Here is a 22,265-nt window from a genome sequence, read left to right as displayed (position 1 = left end):
GCTGAACCCGCTCTGCAGAAAAGAGAATCTGAGCCACAGACACATGACGAGGAGCAATTCTCCTGGAGACACATCAGGAATTAAAAACCTTCCATATTCATACATAAGAAATGGAAGTGGAAGTCTTCCTGGCCTGCAAAAGCGTGGAAATGGCTTCCTCTGGATAGCCTCTTTTTCTCAACCTTCTCCTCTCAAAAGCCAGGCCGCAAGACAGAAGCGATCTACCTGATCGAAAAATACAGGACCCTGACGAAGGAGTCAGACGAAGTGGACCATCCACCGCTAGATTCACCAAATCTGCGAACCACGGCCTTTTTGGCCACTCTGGCGCCACCAGAATCACTGCTCCTCAGTGAACTTCTATTCTCCATAGAACCTTCCCCACCAGAGGCCATGGGGGAAACACGTACAGCAGAATGTCGTGAGGCCAGGGAAGAACCAGAGCATCCACTCCCTTCTTCCCGTCTGCTACTGAAAAAGCGGAGTGCCTTCACATTCCTTAGAGTGGCCATCAAGTTGAGATGGGGAGGTCCCAACCTCCCAACCAGAAGTGACATTGTTTCTCTGGATAGCTCCCACTCTCCGGGATCCAGAATCTGCCGGCTTAAGAAATCAGCTTGCACATTGTCTACTCCCGCTATGTGAGAAGCCGCTAGGCGCAAGAGATGATGCTCCGCCCATATCATGAGCTTGTCCGTCTCTTGAGAGACGTGCCGACTCTTCGTTCCCCCTTGCCGATTGATGTATGCTACCATGGTAGCACTGGCGGAGAGAATCCGCACAGACATGCCGCGCACCAGAGGAAGAAATCTTTTCAGGGCGAGACGGACTGCTCGGGTCTCTAGGCGATTGATCGGCCATTTCGCCTGCTCCGATGACCAGTGGCCCTGCGTCGCCTGAGTCTGACACACCGCCCCCCAGCCAGAGAAACTGGCATCCATGGTGACGACTACCCATTGTGGAATGGAACTTCCAGGTCTACACCGCTGAGCAAATGATCCAGACTGAGCCACCAGCCCAGGCTGTTCTTGACCGGATCCAGAAGTGGTAAGGGAGCTTGGAACTCCTGAGACACCGGCTTCCAGCGAGAGAGCAACGCCCTCTGCAAAGGTCACATATGCACAAAAGCCCAGGGTACCAAATCTACAGTGGAGGCCATGGAGCCCAGTATTTGGAGATAATCCCATGCCGTGGGAAGTGTCAGACTCTGGAAACGTATCTGTGAAATGAGATTGAGTGCCCGGTCTTTGTGCAAGAAAACCTTGCCCACACTGGTGTTGAAATGAGCTCCCAAGAAATTCAGCGTTTGTGACGGCGTAAGATCGCTCTTGGCAAAAATGATCACCCATCCAAGAGAGGTCAGGAGATGCAATACCTTGTTGACCGATCCTGGGAATTCGCACGAATGAGCCAGTCATCCAAATAGGGATGAACTAGGACACCCTCCTTCCGCAGAACCGCTACCACCACTACCATTACTTTGGTGAAGGTGCGAGGAGCAGTTGCCAGACCAAACGGCAGGGCTTGAAATTGGTAATGCTGACCCAGAATCTTGAACCAGAGAAACTTCTGATGATCCTGTGGATGAGAATGTGGAGATAGGCCTCCGTGAGGTCCAAGGACGCCAGGAATTCCCCCCCTGCGTACTGCTGCTATAACTGAATGTAGAGTTTCCATCCAAAAATGCGGAACCCTTAGGGCCAGATTTACTGTCTTGAGATCCAGAATGGGTCTGAAGGCGTTGTCCTTTTTGAGAACTACGAAGTAGACGGAATAGTGGCCTGCGCCTTGCTCCTTCAGCGGTACTGGGAGAATAGCTCCAAGGTCGAGAGGTCTGTTGAGCGTCTGACACACTATTAGCTGTTTCCGTAAAGGTCCGCAGGGGGAGAAGAGGAACCTGTCTCTTAAGGGCCGAGCTAACTCTAAAACATAACCGTGCTTTAGAATATCTAGTACCCACTGATCCGATGTGATCTTGACCCACTCCTCGTAAAACAGGGAGAGACGTCCCCCAACTCTGGGCGGCGAAGAGTGGGTCAGCGACCCTTCATTGGGTTGCCTTGGAAGCGGCTCCTTGTGGGAAGCCCCCCCCCCCCCAAGGGGATCTGCGGCCACGAAAGAAATGAAACCAAGATTGAGACCTAGTTGACGGAGGATGTTGAGAAACAGGTCTTGACTGCGAAAAACTCCGATGTCCTCTGAAACGGGCCCTAGAGGAATTGAATGTCCGAAAATTCCTCGGACGGTCTTCTGGAAGCTTGTGTACCTTATTCTCCCCAAGGGATTTGATAATCTGCTCCAAATCTTCTCCAAAGGAAAATTATGTTTCTTACCTGATAATTTTCGTTCCTGTAGTACCAAGGATCAGTCCAGACTGCTGGGTTATGTCCCCCCTCCAGCAGATGGAGTCAGAGAGAAAACTGAAAGCACCTCCCAGATATACTGGTGCGCCACCTGCCGTCCTTCAGTATAATGGATAACAAAGCAGAAGAAGAAAAGAACTCCTCCGCACACTTAGCCAAATAACCATGGCAACTGTCTAGACCAAGTAGTAAGTTAGGGAAAAAACAGTAACCTCGTGCAGAAAAAGGCAAAGCGCAAACAATGCAAACACCAATAGAACGCAATGCGCAAAACAAAGAGAACTATAAATCTGCAGCCCGAAGGCATTCCTTCCCCGAACGAGAAAGAAGGAAAAATTCCACTTACCTTGTGCAAAGTGGAATTGTGATAGAAACGGGATTCGAGCGGATTCTCCTGCGCACAAGATAGGGCGAGCGTCTGGACTGATCCTTGGTACTACAGGAACGAAAATTATCAGGTAAGAAACATAATTTTCCTTTCCCTGTACGTACCAGGATCAGTCCAGACTGCTGGGATGTACCCAAGCCGCCTTAAATGGGATGGGACCCAGAGAGTCCCGCTCGAATTACACTACTGCCAAAAGAATCAGCCGACGGCCCACGAACATCCACCCGATAATGACGAGCAAAAGTATGTAATGACTTCCAAGTGGCTGCCCTGCAGATCTCCTGGCTAGAAACCAGATGATTCTCTGCCCAGGAAGACGCCTGAGAACGCAGAGAGTGGGCCTTAAGGCCATCCGGAACGGGCTTACCACAACCAATGTACGTGGACGCGATCGAGGTCTTCAGCCAACGGGCAATAGTGGTCTTGGAGGCCTGTAGTCCCTTTTTTGGCCCCTGCCACAAGACAAACAGGTGATCCGACCGTCGGAAAGCATTGGTGACCTCCAAATAGTGCAAGAGCACGCGACGAACATCCAAATGCTTCAACTCGGACCCGTGAGAAGACTTCAGCTCCGCCTCCGAGAAGGACGGTAAATCTACAGACTGATTAACGTGAAAGGCCGACACAACCTTAGGCAAGAACGAAGGAACCGTACGTAACGACACCCCTGAGTCAGAAATGCGCAAGAACGGCTCTCTACACGAGAGCGCCTGCAGTTCCGATACGCGACGGGCAGAAGCGATGGCCACTAAGAACACTGTCTTGAGGGTGAGATCCTTTAAGGAGGCTCGCCTCAGCGGCTCAAAGGGCGCGACGGTGAGGCCCTTGAGTACCAAGTTCAAGCTCCAGGAAGGACAAAGGGCCCCGAGAGGAGGACGTAAGTTTCGCACACCACGCAAGAATCTGGCCACGTCCGGATGACATGCGAGAGAGGATCCTTCAATCTTTCCTCTCAAACAACCCAGAGCCGCCACCTGAACTCTCAGAGAACTGTAAGCTAAACCCTTCTTCAGACCATCTTCAGACCATCCTGTAGGAAAGTAAGGATATCCGCTATCGCCGCACGACGAGGCTGAACGTGGGCGGTCGCGCACCAGGAGTCAAATACTTTCCACACCCTGGCATAAGCAAGCGTGGTAGAAGGTCTCCGCGCGCGAAGCAAGGTAGAAATAACCGGTTCCGAATAACCTTTCTTTCTCAACCGCCTCCGTTCATAAGCCAAGCCGCCAGACAAAAGCGATCCGCCAGATCGAAAAATACTGGTCCTTGACGAAGAAGGTTCGGAAGGTGGCCCAACCATAAGGGCCCGTCCCTGGCGAGATTGACTAGGTCCGCAAACCATGGTCTTCTTGGCCACTCGGGAGCTACTAGAATCACTGGACCTTGATGGGATTCTAGACGTCTTAACACCTTGCCGACTAAGGGCCAGGGGGGAAACACATAGAGTAGGGTGTGACAAGGCCATGGAATCGCTAGCGCGTCCACCCCCTCCGATCCGTGTTCTCGCCTCCGGCTGAAGAAACGCGCTGCCTTGGCGTTTAGCCGGGTTGCCATCAGGTCTAGGCGCGGTACTCCCCAGCACCGGGTGATGAGACTCATTGCCTGGTCCGAGAGCTCCCACTCCCTGGGATCCAAGTACTGACGACTGAGATAATCCGCTTGGACGTTGTCTACGCCCGCGATGTGAGTGGCCGCGATGCGAGCCAGGTAGCGTTCCGCCCAGGTCATTAACAAGGACGCTTCGATCGCCACCTGCTGACTTTTTGTGCCGCCCTGGCGATTGATATACGCTACCGTGGTTGCGTTGTCTGTCAGGACTCGAACTGCCCGACCCCGTACCATCGGCAGAAGCTGACGCAAGGCTAGTCGTACCACCCTGGTTTCCAGACGATTGATGGACCAAGAAGCTTGACGAGGGGTCCACGACCCTTGCACCGCTCGCGATTGACAGACTGCTCCCCAGCCGGTCAGACTGGCATCCGTCGTTACTATGACCCAAGGGGGGGGGCTCGAGGTCCACTCCTTGCAGAAGATTGTCCGGGACCAACCACCACGCTAAGCTGGACCGCGCCGTCTCCAACAGCGGCAACTGCACTCCGTAATCCTCGGACTTCTGGTCCCAGCGAGAAAGAAGAGCCCTTTGCAATGGCCGCATATGAGCAAAAGCCCAGGGCACCATCTCCAGACTAGACACCATATGTCCAATGACCTGCAAATAATCCCAGGCCGTGGGCAACGTGAGATCCAGAAGTCTCTGTACCTGAAACATCAGATGCTCCATTCTCTGCCGAGTCAGGAATACCTTGCCCACCAAGGTATCGAAACGTGCTCCCAAAAATTCCAACCGTTGGCTCGGGAGCAGCTGGCTCTTTGCAAAGTTGACCACCCAGCCTAGCGACTGCAATCGCTGTATGACCAGCTGGACTGCCCGGTTGCACTCGCTCTCCGATTTCGCCCGGATGAGCCAATCGTCCAGGTAGGGATGCACCAATATTCCTTGACGTCGCAGGAAGGCCGCGACTACCACAAGCACTTTGGTAAACACCCTCGGAGCCGTTGCTAGGCCGAATGGAAGGGCGCAAAACTGGTAGTGTTCGCCCAACACCATGAATCTCAGATATCTCTGATGACGGTCCCGGATTCCGATGTGGAGATATGCCTCGGCTAGATCCAAAGAAGCCAAAAATTCTCCCTTGTGGACGGCCGCAATAACAGACCTTAGAGTTTCCATGCGGAACCGGGGAACGCGCAAAGCCTTGTTTACTCGCTTCAAATCCAGAATAGGACGGAACGTACCCTCCTTCTTTGGGACTAGGAAATAAATGGAATAGCGGCCCGTTCTTGTCTCGTCCGAGGGAACGGGTAGCACTGCTCCGAGAGCCCGTAAGTGGTTTATCGTTTGGGCTATAACCAGTTGCTTGTCTCGGGGCCCGCAAGGCGATATCATAAAAAAAAGTCCCGGAGGGGCCGAGCAAAGTCCAACTCGTAACCGTAACGCACCACATCGAGAACCCATTGATCGGACGTGATTTTGACCCACTCGTCCCAAAACAGGGATAAACGACCTCCGATGCGGGGGAGGGAGGAATGGGTCAGCGCGCCTTCATTGCGAAGGTTTGCCGGCGGACTGTTGATAGGAGGATCCCAAGCGCTGCGGCCGCCGGCCACAGGCCTTGCTGTTTCTGTGAAAAAGAGCCACCCCTTCCGGAGCGAAATCTGCGCTGCCCCCGGAACCGGGATCGCACATTCCCGAAGGGCCGAAACGAACGGGGCTTGTCCTCCGGCAATTTATATACCTTATTATCCCCCAGGTCTTTGATGAGTTGGTCCAATTCCTCACCAAACAATAACTTCCCCTTGAAGGGGAAAGCGGCTAGACGTGACTTAGAGGAGGCATCCGCCGATCAACGGTGAAGCCAAAGTAACCGCCGAGCAGCGACCGCCGAAGACATAGTACGGGCAGAGGTTCGTAATAAATCATACAAGGCGTCCGCTGTGTAAGCGACCGCCGCCTCCACACAGTTAGCCTGCTCCGCCTCGGCAGGCGGGAGCTCCTGTGTGGTAAGCAATTGCTGAACCCAGCGGAGAGTGGCTCTCTGCACCATACTGCTACAAGCTGCTGCACGGACTCCCAGGGCCGCTATTTCAAACATGCGCTTCAAGAGCACCTCCAACTTTCTGTCTTGAAGATCCTTTAATGCTACTCCACCCGTGACCGGAATGGTAGTATGCTTTACCACAGCGGTGACCGCCGAATCTACGGCAGGAACTTTAAAAATTTCCAAAGACTGTGAGGGCAGAGGGTATAACTTATTCATCGCCCTGCTAACACGCAGGGAGGCCTCTGGAACCTCCCATTCTTTAGATACAAGCTGCACAACCTTGGGATGTAAGGGAAAAGTTTGCGGGGGGGCCCTCAGACCCGCCATTGCAACATCCCCCGTAGAAGTATCTGTGTCTTGCTGTGGGGTGGGAATCTCTAATTCCTTTAACACGTGCTGGATGAGAAAATTAAGCTCATCCTTGCCAAACAGGCGCAAAATTTCGGGGTCATCTCCCTCTAGAGCCTCCTGTGGATCCGCGACCCCTGCCCCCGCAGCCTCCGGAGATCCCTGGTCGACATCCAGTCCTCCCGGATCACTCATACCCCCTAAATACATATTTCCGGCTCCTACTGAAGCCCCCGCTTTTCCAGGAACCCCCGCTATGCCTGTGATAGGAGACACCCTAGGAACCTTTGCGGGAGGGGGTTCATCCGGCTCCCAGCCTGCCTCTGCCTCTAAAAATGCCTGATGCATTAAAAGTACAAATTTTGAGGAGAAAGTAACTCTCCTTTTAGTGGAGCCCGAAGGGGGAGGGGCCGGAGGACCATTCAAGTCGGTTCCACTGCATGGGCTTAAAGCAGGCGGCGAAAAAGGAGAGGAATCCTCCTCCTCCGATTCTAAATCAGCAGGCTGCCGCGCGTCTAAAATGGCCGCCGGCTCCCTCTCACAGGGAGGCGGGGCTGACGACCGCGTGGCAGTCAATCTCCCCTGCCGTGCCGAAGAAGACGCCAAAGTGCCGCTGCAGGCAGCGCTCGGCCCCCGGGAGGGTCCCTCGCCCCCGGGAATACAACGGGAGCAGAGGCCCTCCCTGGAGAGTCGCGCCCCCGCCTTGCCACAGGCCGTGCAGGCTGAAGATCGCAGCATGCCGAGACGGGAACAAAAAACACGCCGAAGGTAAGAGGACTCACAGCCACAGAAAAGCGCGCCAAACAGCAGCTCGAGAAATCGCCGGGTGATTCAAAATCCACCCCCTCCGGAGTCCCTGGTGAGCGCGGCAGGCTAGGGTTGTAAAATAGAGCACTGCCTGCAACCAGCAGGACTTGTGTGTCCGCGAAGGTTCAAATTTAATTTTTTTTTTTTTTTTGTAAAATGAAAAACCCTCTTCAGCTTATGCTGGCAACGATACCCCTAAAGAGGGGAGGGGGGAGGGTGACCGGCCCACCGGTAAACTCTCCCCCGATACCAAAGGGACACTTAATCCGGGTAAACAGGGAGAGCGAAGCTCTCCACGCCTGCCTGAAACCCCTTAGAGCACTGCTGTGAACTCAAGAAATCTATTTTTTTTTTTTTTTTTTTTAAACTAGGGAAACCCCAGTTGGTCTAGACAGTTTTGACAGCTTGGTCAGAAAAAAGAGCAGAAAAGACTTAACAGAAAATTTTTGTCAGGACAAACCGCAGGTTATGTCTCTCATCTGCTGGAGTCAGAGGAAATACTGAAGGACGGCAGGTGGCGCACCAGTATATCTGGGAGGTGCTTTCAGTTTTCTCTCTGACTCCATCTGCTGGAGGGGGGACATAACCCAGCAGTCTGGACTGATCCTGGTACGTACAGGGAAACAACAATTTACCCTTAAAAGGGAGAGAGCCCAGCTGTGCCTTGGAAGAAGAGTCTGCTGACCAGTTCCTGAGCCAAAGGAGACGTCTGGCCGAGACTGCCAACACCATCGACCTGGCCAGGACCCTCAAGAGGTCATAAAGAGCATCCGCTGAATAAGCAATCACCGCCTCCAGGCGTTCTGCTTGCTGCGCTTCTGCAGGCGGCAACTCCTGGGTACCACGCAACTGCTGTACCCATCTCAGACCTGCTCTTTGCATTAGAGAGCTGCAGACCACTGCTCTGATTCCCAAAGCGGACAGCTCAAAAATCCTCTTGAGGTATACTTCCAGTTTTCGATCTTGCATGTCGCGCAAAACTGTCCCCCCTGTCACCGGAATAGTGGTCCTCTTGGTGACCGCTGACACAGACACGTCTACCTTTGGAACTTTAAGAAGTTCTAAGAATTCCTCCAGAAGAGGATATAAAACGTATCCATAGCTCTGCCTACTCGGAGGCTCGAATCTGAAGAATCCCATTCCCTGGAGAGCAGCTGCAACAGCATGGGATGAAAAGGAAAAGTTTTTGCAGGAGGACACAGTCCCGCTAAAACAGGATCACCTTTTGACGCCCCCATATTTGAGCCCGAGGGGTCCTGAGGCGCATCTATATCTAACTCAGAAAGTACATGGGAAATAAGCAGTTCAAGCTCATCCCTTTTAAAAAGCCGCAAGACTCTGGGATCATCCCCCTCCATGTGCATGCTGGACAAAGCTCCATCCAGGTCCGCAGCACCATCCTGATCGACCGGAGCTGGGTCCGGTAAGTTGGGAATGGGAACTACTCGAGCCCGAGTAGAACCGGAGGGAGTCTCCGAAACGTCCCGGGCACCCTCCAATCTGCTTACCTTAGGGGGGAGAGGGCCCAGAAGGAACACTGTCCTGTTGAAACATGTGGGCCAGGTAAGCATTATGTATTAATAAATAAAATCAGCCAAAAAAGCAGGTGGGGAATGGGCCCCATCTGAAGGAACAAAAGAGCTGAGTCCTGGACTTCCCCTGAAGTTGAGGGGTCCACCGGGGGGGGGGGGGGGGTTTCAACCGGAGTCAAAACGGGCGGAGGCCGAACAAAATCGGCATCAGGGCTGCCCTGTGGATGCGCTGATACAGATGCATCTGCATTCTAAATGGCCACCGTTCCCGCATGGGAACGGGGGCGACCCCCTCGAAGAAGGACGGGCTGAAAAATGACTGCTCGGTCTGCCGTCAGCCCTTGAGGAACCCTCCCCGCCAGGGAGGCATTTGGAACAAATCCCCTCGCAGGAGAGCCAAATCCCAGGCTCCCCACAGGTGGCACATTGCGTCCCTCGCAGCATGGGGGAAGGGAAACAGCTGAGGCGCTGACAAAAAACTACCCCCGAAAGTGCTCCTGGCAGCCGCCAAATGAAACAAAGCCAAAGGTTCAATGCAGACAACTGCAACGGCCCGGCTCACTTTCTGTATTTTTTTTTTTTTTTTTTTTTTTAATTATGGCTGAGGAATGGCGCCTCTCAGCTCCCTGAACCCCGAGGAATGGTGCCTCTCAGGTCAGTCAGCCTTAGGGTAGGGGGAATGGCTGAACCACCAGCTTACAACCCTAGGGCCAGGAACGAAGGAAAAAACCTTAATAGAAAAAGAAAACCTACCTTAGAAATAATACAAGGTTATTCTCAAGGCAGCAACACCGCAAGCTGTAAGGCAGGCAAGCTTAAGAGCCTCCTATCAGTTTCCTGACTGACTAGAAAAACTTTTTTTTTTTAAACTTGATCCATTCAAAGAAAAAAAGCACAGAGAGGAAAGGGAAGAAATACAAAATTATTCTGTAAACTTTCCTCAAAGATTTGAAAATTTAAGTGGGAACCGCAGGTTCAAACAGCCTTCATCTGCTGGAGACAGAAGAATACTGATGGGATGCAGCGGGTTCTCATGGGTAATTCCGAGCGCCTCACAAGTTTTCCTTCTGTCTCCATCTGCTGGAATGGCGATATAACCCATGATCTGGACTGATCCGAGTATGTACAGGGAACCCCATGTTTCACCCTCGGAGATAGCGGATAATTGAGTTTGGGTTCACTCTAGTTTGGCTTGGGTACAGATCAATACTGAGGGACTGCAGGTGGCATTCTTATGTAAGAGTGTCTCAAAGGTTTTGTTCTCTGCCTCTATCTGCTAGCAGGGATGCAAAACCTCTTGTCTGGACTGATCCTTAGCAGGTTAGAACCGATTTTCTTTTTTCAAACTCGCAATTCCTTATTTCTCTGCATTTTTTGTAAAATACAATTAAAAACTGAAAATGCTGCTTCCATAAGTATTCAACCCCTGCAGACTAGTACTTGATAGAACCACCTTTTGCTGCAATAACAGCTTTAAGTCTACTGGAATAAGTTTCTACCAGTTTTGCACACTGTTTGGGAGTGATTTTCACCCATTCTTCCTGGAAGATTTGCTCCAGGTTGTTCAGATGACACTTATGGACTGCAGTTTTCAAATAGTGCCACAGATTCTCAATTGGCCATTGTAGAACATTCAGGTTGTCTTGAAGTATCTTCCTGTACTTTGCACCATCCATCCGTCCTTCAAATTTTAACAAGATGTCCAGTCCCCGCTGAGGAAAACCATCTTCACACCATGATGCTGTCACCCCCATACTTTACTGTTGGGATGGTGTTTGCTGAGAAATGGGCAATGTTAGATTTGCACCACACATAGCGTTTTGAATTTTGGCCAAAAAGCTACATTTTTGTCTCATCTGACCATAAAACCTTATCTCACACTTTAGCTGGGTCACTCTGAAGCTTTCTGCCAAACTCCAGATGTGCTTTGATGCAGTTTTTCTTCAATAATGGCTCCTTTCTAGCCACCCTCCCATGCAAGCCCGTTGTATGCAGAGCTCTTGGTATGGTTGACTGGTGCACCTTCAATCCAGTCTCGGCCACTGAACTCCGTAGCAACTTCAAAGTAATTGTTGGCCTCTCTGTGGCTTCCCTCACAAATCTCCTTCTTGCTCTGCTGCAGAGTTTTGAGGGTCGGCCTTGTCTAGGCAGTCACTGAATGGTATGATGCAGCTTCCATTTCCTCACAATTGATCTAACAGTGCTCACTGGGATATCCAAGCACTTGGATATGATTTTGTAGCCTTTTCCTATCTTGTGCATGTCTAACTTTAATTTCCTTAGAATGCTCTTTGGTCTTCATTTTCACAGCTTTCCTTCAGATTCACAATCTGACCAATGGTAGTGGAATTAGGGGGTCTATTATGCAGAAAAGCTGACCTTTTTAAATGATTACTGAGAAGCTTAAGGTAAAGGAAGTTACGAATAACCCCGACTTGAATGAGGACTGCCTACATTTGTCGGGATAATTGATGTAGGTAGGAACTTCCGGTTTCAGCTCTTGAAAAGGCATCTAGTGATGGGCTGTGGTTCAAAGAGAAGCGAGTTCTAACAGGACTCACACCTATATTCCTGGATGAAGACAGCTTTTTGAAGAAATATGTTTGTGATGATTGCCCTGGAAATGTCACGGAACAAATATGGAAACCTTTACCCCTGAAGCAGGACCTTGAGTGCAGGGGTCCGAAACGCGATCGTGTTGGGCTGTATAGATGAGTATTTACCGCTAAAATTCATGTTTATGAGATTGAAAAAGTGACTGTGTTTATCATATTGTCAGTACATTGACTTTCATCTTAAAATGTAATTATTGGGAGCTTTCATCAGTGAAAAATACATTGCAAGAATTATTAAGCAAAAAATTACTAGCAAAAATTACTAAAAAATTGACAAAAAAATTTATTTAATTTATTTAAAAATTTTTCTATACCGGCATTCGCGATAAATATCGCATCATGTCGGTTTACAATTAACAAGTAGATAGGGAACAAAAGGCAAAAATAACTTTGATCTAAATAATAATAATAATAGTAATAGTAGTGAAAGCATTAAACAAGAGAAGGCTAAGGAATGCAGTTACAATAAAACAAGGGAGTAATATAACTTGGATCAGAGAAAAGAAGCAGGGGTTTAAATATAGAGAACATATATGCCAGTCAATGTCCTTATAGCGTTGATGAATTGCCCTTATGGGGTAGGGATATTAAATTACCATGATTAAGGCAAATTTTACAAAGTAAAATGGACCTGAAATCATAAGAGAGTCTGGTAAAATACCTCGACCCTATGAGTAGTGGTCCTACAAAATTTATATAGTCTCCTATAGTATGATAGCTGGACTATCATACTATAGGAGACTATATATCAGGACATCTAATATTTAGAGAGAAACCGGACACAGTAGTAGTTTGTTATATACATTTTAAATGATTCACAGGTAGAGGCCAATTGTAAACCAATTGTTAGGGCAATACCTTTCATCTGTGTAATCTTGGCGCTTCCACAGCACAAAGGTTGAATACTTATACAAGCAGCATTTTTCAGTTTTTAATTTTATTTTACCAAAAATGCAAAGAAATAATGAATTATGACTTTGAAAATGTACTTTAAAAGCATACTGTTTGCAATAAACATATTATCTGGAATAATCTGTCATTTGTAATCCACACAAATCTGCTGACTTTTTAGGGGTCAAATACTTTTGCAAGCCATTATATACATACATATGTATATATAGACACACACACACTTTAATGTTTATAAAAGTGTGAACTTACAAATCTCTTCAATCATCCTCTCCCTCAAGGTTTTTGTTTTTGGAGCAAATTTGATTCTCCGCCTATGATCATCAGCTTCATCTTCACTGTCTGCATCACTGCTTCCCTGCTGCACATCAACCGAAGTATCAAGAGAAATGTAGTCACCCCAAGCCCTGGCAAGTTGACGCTTTCTACGGGCTGCCCTGATGCTAGCTGCATCAAGGATTTCTGCTGCACTGATCAAAAACAAAAATTGAAAGAAAGAGTAATATGTGACAAAATGAACAAATATTCCTGAATTACATGACAACTGGAAAGAGTGAATATTATGACTCCATAATCTATGTACACACACCTCTCTCTCTCTAACATTTCCTCCATGAGAGGTGGGGGTTCAGAAACAGCACATACCCATCAGAAGGATTGTGCTCTATGGGGCAGATTTTCAAAGGCTACGCGCGTAACATACGCGCATAACCTGAGGAAATCTGCCCCTGCGGGCGCCGAGCCTATTTTCCATAGGCTCGGCGGTGCGCACAAGCCCCGGGACGCGCTAAAATGGGGGGTCCGGGGGGCGTGGCTGCGGTCTGGGGGCGTGGCTGAGTGCCCCGACAGTGGCCTGTTTTAGGACCTGGCCAGCCGGCAGGCGTAACTCCATTGAACAAGGTAAGGGGGGGGATAGCCATCGTGGCTCCCCTTGGGCTCAGTGTGCGCAAGGTGCACGTGTGCACCCCCTTGCGCGCGCTGACCCCGGATTTTACAACATGCACGCGGCAGCGCGCGCATGTTATAAAATCGGGTGTACATTTGTGCGCGCCGGGTAGCGCGCACAAATGTACCCCGCGCGCGTATGAATTAAAATTGGCCCCTATGAGTTTTAGCTCCTCCTCCAAGGTACTCCATTGCTGATTCAACCTCATCTTTAGCTGATGAGGCCTGGGGAACCCCATTAGCTCCTTTCGAACTGCAACTGCAGCAGTCTTTCCCCACCAAAACTTGTTTGTGCTTGCTCTGAGGAAGCACCGAGAGCAGAAGCCATTGCTACTGGTGAGTACAGGCTCAGAGTATTGTTTTGCTGGGAAATTTTGTATGACTTAAAGCTTGGGAGAGAAGAGAGTTTGTGGGGTAAATTGGTAATTCCTCTATCTTTGGGTTTTAACACTTCTAAAATAGTTAGTTCTTTGCTGTTTTTGCCCTACTCCCCTCCCCAACTCCCACAGCATATTCTTTGATTTATAGAATGTCATCCCAATAGGACAAGCAGGAGAATTTCACAACTAGAGTCAATCGGGGTTTTAGAGAAAAACAAGAATGCAACCCTTCCTTTATAAACAGATTAACTACTGCCCCTTGCTGGTCACTGACAAATTAACAAAATATACCAAATAAATTTAAGGGACTTAAGTATCCCTATTTTTTCCTCAACTATAAAAAGCCTAAACACAATGATATTAAGATGCGGACTGAAGTCCATCAGCAGTGTTTTGCACAGAGTGCCACACATATGATTATCAACCAGTTGGTAGAGGTTGTATGTGTGCACCCAGTGCAAAGCGCTCTTGGCTCTCAGAAGACATATCCAAAGCTGAAGCAGAGGTATAGAAACCTTTAGGGCAGCGCTTCTCAACCGGTGTGTCGCGACACACTAGTGTGTCGCCAAACACCGCCAGGTGTGTCGCGTCTCCCGGTGTCCCACTACCCCGTTCTACTTTCCTTTTGCCTTTTTCCAGCACACGCGGGCCAATTGGAAGCCTTCGTTCTTCCTACCCCCATTACACAATGGGAAGCCTCCTTCATTCTGCCTGCCCCCGCGCAGGCCAATCGGAAGCCTCCTCCCTACCAGTGGGAGTAGGAAGAAGGGAGGAAGCCTTTGATTGGCCGGTGAGGCAGGCAGGGAGGAATTTTGAACTCTGACGAAGCAAGATCGCGCAATGAAGAGGAAACCCGACCCCCGAAGCAAAGCCGCCATGGGAGCCCATTCCCATGGCGGCGAAGAGGAGACCTGACCCCGACAAAGCAAGGCCGCCACAGCCTGTGGCGGCGAAGAGGAAACCCGACCGAGGCCACCACGGGAGCCCATTCCCGCGGTGGCGAAAAAAGAAGGCCCGCCGGAGTAAAGCCGCGGCGGAACTGGAGCCCATCCCTGCAGCGAAGGAAGAAGAAGTTTTTGGTGAGAGCGGGTGCGTCTGTGTGTGTGGATGAGTGCCTGGGTGAGAGCGGGTGCGTCTGTGTGTGTGGATGAGTGCCTGGGTGAGAGCGGGTGCGTCTGTGTGTGTGGATGAGTGCCTGGGTGAGAGCGGGTGCGTCTGTGTGTGTGTGAATGAGTGCCTGGGTGAGAGCGGGTGCGTCTGTGTGTGTGAATGAGTGCCTGGGTGAGAGCGGGTGCGTCTGTGTGTGTGAATGAGTGCCTGGGTGAGAGCGGGTGCGTCTGTGTGTGTGAATGAGTGCCTGGGTGAGAGCGGGTGCGTCTGTGTGTGTGAATGAGTGCCTGGGTGAGAGCGGGTGCGTCTGTGTGTGTGAATGAGTGCCTGGGTGAGAGCGGGTGCGTCTGTGTGTGTGAATGAGTGCCTGGGTGAGAGCGGGTGCGTCTGTGTGTGTGAATGAGTGCCTGGGTGAGAGCGGGTGCGTCTGTGTGTGTGAATGAGTGCCTGGGTGAGAGCGGGTGCGTCTGTGTGTGTGAATGAGTGCCTGGGTGAGAGCCGGTGCGTCTGTGTGTGTGAATGAGTGCCTGGGTGAGAGCCGGTGCGTCTGTGCGTGGATGAGTGCCTGGGTGAGAGCCGGTGCGTCTGTGTGTGAATGAGTGCCTGGCTGAAAGCTGGTGTGAATGGGTGCCTGGGTGAGAGGTGGTGTGTGTGGGTGTGAATGGGTGCCTGGGTGAGAGCTGGTGTGTCTGTGTATGAATGAGTGCCTGGTTGAGAACTGGTGTGAATGGGTGCCTGGGTGAGAACTGGTGTGAATGGGAGCCTGGGTGAGAACTGGTGTGAATGGGTGCCTGGGTGAGAACTGGTGTGAATGGGTGCCTGGGTGAGAACTGGTGTGTCTGTGTGTGAATGGGTGCCTGGTTGAGAGCTGGTGTGAATGGAAGCCTGGGTGAGAACTGGTGTGAATGGGTGCCTGGGTGAGAACTGGTGTGAATGGGTGCCTGGGTGAGAACTGGTGTGAATGGGTGCCTGGGTGAGAGCTGGGGTGTCTGTGTGTGAATGAGTGCCTGGGTGAGAGCTGGGGTGTCTGTGTGTGAATGAGTGCCTGGGTGAGAGCTCGGGTGTCTGTGTGTGAATGAGAGCCTGGGTGAGAGGTGGTGTGTGTGGGTGTGAATGGGTGCTTGGGTGAGAGCTGGTGTGTGTGGGTGTGAATGGAAGCCTGGGTGAGAGCTGGTGTGTGTGGGTGTGAATGGAAGCCTGGGTGAGAGCTGGTGTGTGTGGGTGTGAATGGAAGCCTGGGTGAGAGCTGGTGTGTGTGGGTGTGAATGGAAGCCTGGGTGAGAGCTGGTGTGGGTGTGAGAGCATTTGTGTGTGATTGAGAGCTTGTATATAAGAGACCATGAGTGTGATTGAGAGAGAGACTGGTCAGGGAGGTGAGAGAGACCGAGACTGTTCGTGGGGTCTAATTGGAGTTATGTGTGTGAGTGACTGGTTGTGGGCGCTAAGGAAGAGGACTGTGAGGACAGAGCTTCAGCAGCCCTTGCTGCTTCCTGTGAGTGCTATTGGCCTGGAAGGGAAAGGAGTAGGAGAGTTGCTGGAGAGGGTAAGAAAAGGTGGCTTTTTAAATTTATTTTTCTTGATTGCCATTTTAATTATTGGGTATTATGCGATGTCTGCTGTTTTGAAATATTTTATTGATATTTGGACATGTTTTAATAATTTTTATGAGTTTTTAATTGTTGGATATTCTGTTCAGCAGCTGTTTTGTAACATTTTTAGTAAAGCTTTACAATTATTTCTGTGTGGGGCGCTATAGCAGCTTGGCTTATTCTGTTTCCCAATAGGAAATGTATTAGTGTTTAGGGCCTGGTTTAATAGTTGTATTCCTTAGATAGGGTTGTTACTGGTTGAGTGTGTTCCATAATACAGGTGTATCTTTGTGCGGGTTAGTTTGTGTGCATTATTGCAGATCCTGGGACTATGTTAGGTGCTATATTTCTCTTTCCATTTCTCTAGGTTTGCACTGCATGCAGAGTGGCTTTTTTGGTTTTCCATTCCAGTTTCTGTCTCCATATTTATAATGTGTGGTCTTTCTGTACTTGGTGAAGGTCGGTTCTGGGTGTGTGACAGAGGTGAGATATTTTACTAGCATGTAGGCTTTTGTATCAATCTTATTTGTTGTGTTTTCTCAATAGGATATGCATTAGTGGTAAATTACTGTCTTTTCATAAGAAGGGCTATTGTGCCTGGTAGTAAAGGGAGTTTGTTTTGCTTTTACTGAGATGTCATCAGAACCAGAATATCTTTTTTTATATGGCGAGTTGTACAGGGTAATGCCCTAGATCTGCTCTGCACTCATTGCGGGGGGTTGAGGGGATTCCTGTGGATGCAGAGTGCATGTTTACATTTAGCCCCGTGACGGTCACATGCTCAGTGTGTCACGCATGTGAGAACCATCTGTCAGGTGTGTCCCGGCCAAAAAAAGGTTGAGAACCACTGCTTTAGGGACTATGGAATTTTTTGCCAGATTTGGTGAAAGCAGATAGCACAACAGGTTTAAAAAAGGTTTCGACAAGTCCTGGATAAAAAGTCCATAAACGATTATTAGTTATACAGGCATGGGAAAGCCATTGCTTATCCATGGTTATGAGCCATGATGTACTCGATGTATTTAGAATCCTGCTGGGTAGTTGTGTCTTGGATTGGCCACTGTCCAACAGGCTACTGGGCCTGACTAATATAGCATTTCTTATGTCTGCTGCTACTCCCACTGTGACAGAGTCATGGATGGACAAACCAAAAATAAGGTGTTTTATTTCATTAAATGCATTAAGAATTGTTAAACAGTGCATGAACTGACTTTCATGATACATTTTAATGAAAATATATTTTTTTTAAGAGTAGCAGTACTACTCAGTCTTCAAAATATCTGCATTATGCTCCATTGCCTCCTCCTATGGTATCCATACATCTCTGAATTTTTGCTCAAATATTTTGTAAAATATATTTTTACAAGGATCCTGGTTCACAATAGTGGAAAAAGCAAAACAAAAGGACCTTTCAACAATTTTAAATAGGTTAATACCTTAGGAATTAAATTAAAAAAAAAAAAGATTTTAGTGATGTTTCAACTGACAAGTGAATTATTTAACAAAGCATTTTTCTTGTAGCACAGTTGTAAAAGAGAGAACACACACACAAATATAAAGCAAGAGAAGACAAGTTAATATGATTTTCAATCTGCAAACCTGTTGACACACTTTGCTTTTCTGGGAAGGAATCGGACTGGATGCTGGATTCTGAACTTTGAGAATCTTCACTGTTGGTGAAATGTCCTTCATCCTCTCTCTCACAATCGTCATTTGAGCTACTGCTGGATGTTTTACGTTCAGACTGGAAAATTTCTTCAATTAAACAGAACAAAGAGTTACAAATCTGAAACTACTGCAGTACTTCCAAGATACTTCAAAAAAAGGTTAAAAATATTTCTTAGTGTTATCCTAATTATCACTAAAATTGCAGTATTCTATTCAGTGATTATTATTTAACTTTCTAAACATTCCAGTAAGCTATAACCCTGATATAACACTGGTGAACTCAACTGTTGGTTTAAGAGCTACCCCTTAATATTAAACAAACGAAATGACATTTGAAAACATCTTTAACATATTTTGGTAATTTTATACGTGCAACGGCTCCCCAAAAGCATTTTTATCTTTAAGAATAGCAATAAGCTGCCACAAGAATATTAGACTTTCTATATAAAGTACCACTCCTGACAAACTATATTCAAAAAGAGTAAGAATGGGAAGCATCTCAGCAAAGGAAATGAAACACACTGTGGGGGAAAAAAAAAAAAAGCAACCTGTTTTACTAGCCTCATGCCCACACAATGAAAGCTTTATTCTGGGAGAAAATGAAAAGAGATCTAGGGTGGCAGTATGCAAGTGTAATATAATTAACTGTACAGCAATAAGCATAGTCCCACTTTACAAACAAGCCATCAGCTAATACATCTGCAGAAAAGATGCAGTATTACAGTATTTCTCAACCTTTTTGATGTCAGCTGGTAGATTTGAAAACATAAACAATGGATTCATGTTTACCACTTCCACTCCACTCATTATTTTATAAACTTCTATCATACCTATATCATACATTGGAGGGTACAGACAATAAGTCCCCTCAGCCATCTCTTCTCCAAGCTGAAGAGCCCTAACCTGTTTTTTCCTTTCCTTTTAGGGGAACCGTTCTATCCCCCTTTTTCATTTTGTTCACCCTTCTCTGTAATGTTTCTAATTCTGCTATATCTTTTTTTGAGATGCAGTGACCAGAATTGCACACAATACTCAAAGTGCAATCACACCATGGGAGCGATACAGAGGCATATTCTTTTTTTTATTCTCCATTTTTTTCCTAATAATTCTTAGCATTCTATTTGCTTTTTTGGCCGCCACCAAAGCAGAGGAGTTCAACATATTCACAATTTCTGTTAGAATGTCCTAGTTGTTAGGGAAACAGATCGAGAACAAGGGAAACCAGAGTTCAAATCCCACTTCTTCCACTGACCTTGTGCAAGTCATTTCATCCTCCGTTGCCTCAGGTACCAACTTAGATTATAAACTCTCTGGAGCAGGGACCTAACTACTGTACTTGAATTTTAACCTGCCTTGAGCTTGGATTTGGATGCTCATGATTTAAATCCAATTACATCATGAGCATCCAAAAAAACTGCTTTCGAAATAAAGCCCAAAATGTCATTGTAAATAAACCATCCTGACTACAAAATTAAAGTATATTAAAACTGGTTTAGCCACCTTTGTTTTTATCACTTTGCCTGTCATTTGAGGCTGCGTTCACATTCTTCTTCTGCACACTGAATATAACTGAACTCACAGCCGGCTTCTTTATCTTGAATTGTTCCTCATCTCCTGAAGAAAAAAAAAAAAAATACAAAAATAAATTCACCACACCCATTAAGCAATCATTGCACAAAAGAGGGGAAAACCCCTGCTCTATTCTCCAATAGTTCCTTTTCATGTTGGGCAGTGAAAAATATCCTCATCTCAACAGTAGGAAAAAGTATGTATGTTTTCAAAAGATGTGAATAAATTAGGCTAAGGAAGGTGATGCTGTAGTGATAAAGGGTTTAAAGTAGCACCAAGTGCCACCTAATGCTACAAAACATTAAAAAGATGTTTTGCAAGTGGTGACACCATTTACTAGCTCAATTTAAAACATAATATAATGAAAGATACCAACAGTACCTGAATGTAATCCACTTTGAAGTAGCAAAAAGCGGAATATAAATAAATAATATATAATTTTGAAGGGAATCACAGTTTGAGATAAAGGATGCATTCAGTTCTGGGTGGTATGGAAGACACGGCCACCCCCCCTCCCCCCCCATCATCCTTAATCTGATCCTCTTATCATTCCGTACCCCAGCTGCTTCACTGTGTTCCCTTCCCTTTAATCCAATATTGGCTCAAAAAGTGTACACTAAAGAACAGGAAAAGTTTCTTCACAGAAAGGGGCTGAGGCAATAAGTGCCCGCTTTCTAAGCGAGTTTAACAGTCAGCACCCGCTCTCTTAACGTACCCCAGATGCCCCGCAATATTTAAATGAGGGGGGTCACGAACCCAATTGGTTTTCGTGACTTCCGTACGCCGGTCAGAAAAACCTTCGCCGAGTTTATCAGCATCAGTTTTCCTAACCGGTGGACAACCACGAAAACCGACACCCACATACCCGGCGTTGGTTTTCGTGACTACTGTTCGCCGCTGAAAACCAAGGCCAGGTTTATTGGCATCGGTTTTCATGGCTGTCCGTCGGTAATATAAACTGACGCAGATAAACTTGGCATCAGTTTTCGTGATGGATCAGACTGTCAATTTTTTTTTTTTAGTTTTATTTTATTTTTCATCTTTTTTTGATGCACACAGCTATTAGTGCCTGCTCCTGGCAGGCAATAGATTACAGTTAAATATGCATCTGAGATGAAAATTTTTGTTGCATCGGGAATGAATGCCTAATAGCCTCATTCATGTGCATTTGCATGTGAAGAGCGCTATTAGATGCACGTTGAATATGCGCTAAGTCCCTTATTGCATTAGGGGATTGATTAGTGCCTATTCCAGCCGGGTCCGACTGCAGGTTAACAGTGCGCTTGGCTCAGCGCACCATATTGCATCGGCCCCAAAAGGTGATGAATGCATGAAATGTCTTCCCAGTGGAGGTAGTACAAACAAAACGGGCAACAATTGAATTAAACAGAGGATCCCGCACTGTGAAAGCCAGAGATCAACAGTCTTTCACATTACAATAGGAATAACAACGGGCAGACTAGAGAGATCTTATAATTCTGGTTTACCATCACATTCTATGAAAGCTCAGGTATACCAGGTGGTATCACAATCTTCAGAGAATCCGATCCTCGCTAGGAGCTAGACGATCACTAAATTCCGCCCTACAGATCTCAGCTGACTCCAGGGCCCGGCCGATAGTTTTTGGCACCACAGAGATTTCGGACCAGGAGACTACGGGCGGTTTCTGAGGCGGGAGAAACGGAGCCAAGGTGCTGACAGCCCTGGGTGAGTTACCAGCCAAGGAGCTGGTGGCGGAGCAAAATAAACTCCGGCTCCTACCTTCCTCTCTGCGCTCATCGAAACTTAGCAGGCCTGGAGGTCTGGGCAGGATGGAAGCAGAAGCAGGAGCTGGAGCCGTCCCGTACTCGCCAGTCGGTTCTGCTTTCTCCTTCTCTTCCCGTCGGGGGCTGAAACCCTCCCCCTCTCCTGCCGCCGCCTCCTCCTCCTCGCTGGACTCCGCCGCTCGAGCCCGGAAGCAGCGCGCAGGCTTTTTAAACATGGTCCAAATTCTTCAAAATGAAAACGGGAGGTAGGAAACATAAACGTCGTTTACAAGGCAATAAACTACCAATGCCCGCGCCGGACATTCAAACGCGTCTGGTTCCCCGCGCCGGAAGGGGAGGAGCCAAGAGAACCAACTGTACTAGTGTTGCCAACCTCGCTTATTTACCGCGAGATTGGGCTTCTTTTTGTAGTCATTCGCGGTTTTTTTTTCCGATTCGCGGGTTGCTTTCAATTGGGCTATTTTTTCTGCCAATCGCGTTTTTTTGGGCTTGTTGGGCGGGACTTGTGCTCTGAATCATGTTACAGTGATTGGCTGCTGCTGCTGCGATGAAGCCTGTCTATAGCAGGCGCACCCTATCCCTATATTGCAGCAGTAAGCCAATCAGAGCAGGAGCTGCAAGCCTTGTTGATGTACACGTTAGGAGCACATTTTCAGATCGATACTCTAAGGCCG

General features: G+C 48.1%; 1 protein-coding gene across 4 annotated transcripts in view; it reads right to left on the bottom strand.

Annotated features, from left to right (window-relative positions):
- The window catches only part of GCFC2 (GC-rich sequence DNA-binding factor 2), a 118,062-nt gene extending 96,087 nt beyond the window's left edge, over positions 1-21,975 (bottom strand). For 2 of the 4 annotated variants that reach the window (XM_029596041.1, XM_029596044.1), the window contains exons 1-4: positions 21,587-21,974; positions 19,757-19,870; positions 18,188-18,343; positions 12,817-13,029 (exon numbers count right to left, since the gene is read on the bottom strand). In XM_029596041.1, coding sequence (XP_029451901.1) covers positions 12,817-13,029; positions 18,188-18,343; positions 19,757-19,870; positions 21,587-21,806 — 703 coding nt within the window. In that variant the 5' untranslated portion in view covers positions 21,807-21,974. Of the gene's footprint in view, positions 1-12,816; positions 13,030-18,187; positions 18,344-19,756; positions 19,871-21,586 lie in introns of all 4 variants that reach the window. The other 2 variants (XR_003855703.1, XM_029596043.1) reach the window with 2 other exon arrangements.
- Between the last annotated feature and the right edge of the window lie 290 nt (positions 21,976-22,265).

This window comes from Rhinatrema bivittatum, chromosome 3, assembly GCF_901001135.1.
Source record: "Rhinatrema bivittatum chromosome 3, aRhiBiv1.1, whole genome shotgun sequence".
Taxonomy (NCBI): Eukaryota; Metazoa; Chordata; class Amphibia; order Gymnophiona; family Rhinatrematidae; genus Rhinatrema; species Rhinatrema bivittatum.
The sequence above is the reverse complement of the archived record's forward strand: the minus strand, read 5'-3'. Positions and strand labels throughout refer to the sequence as shown.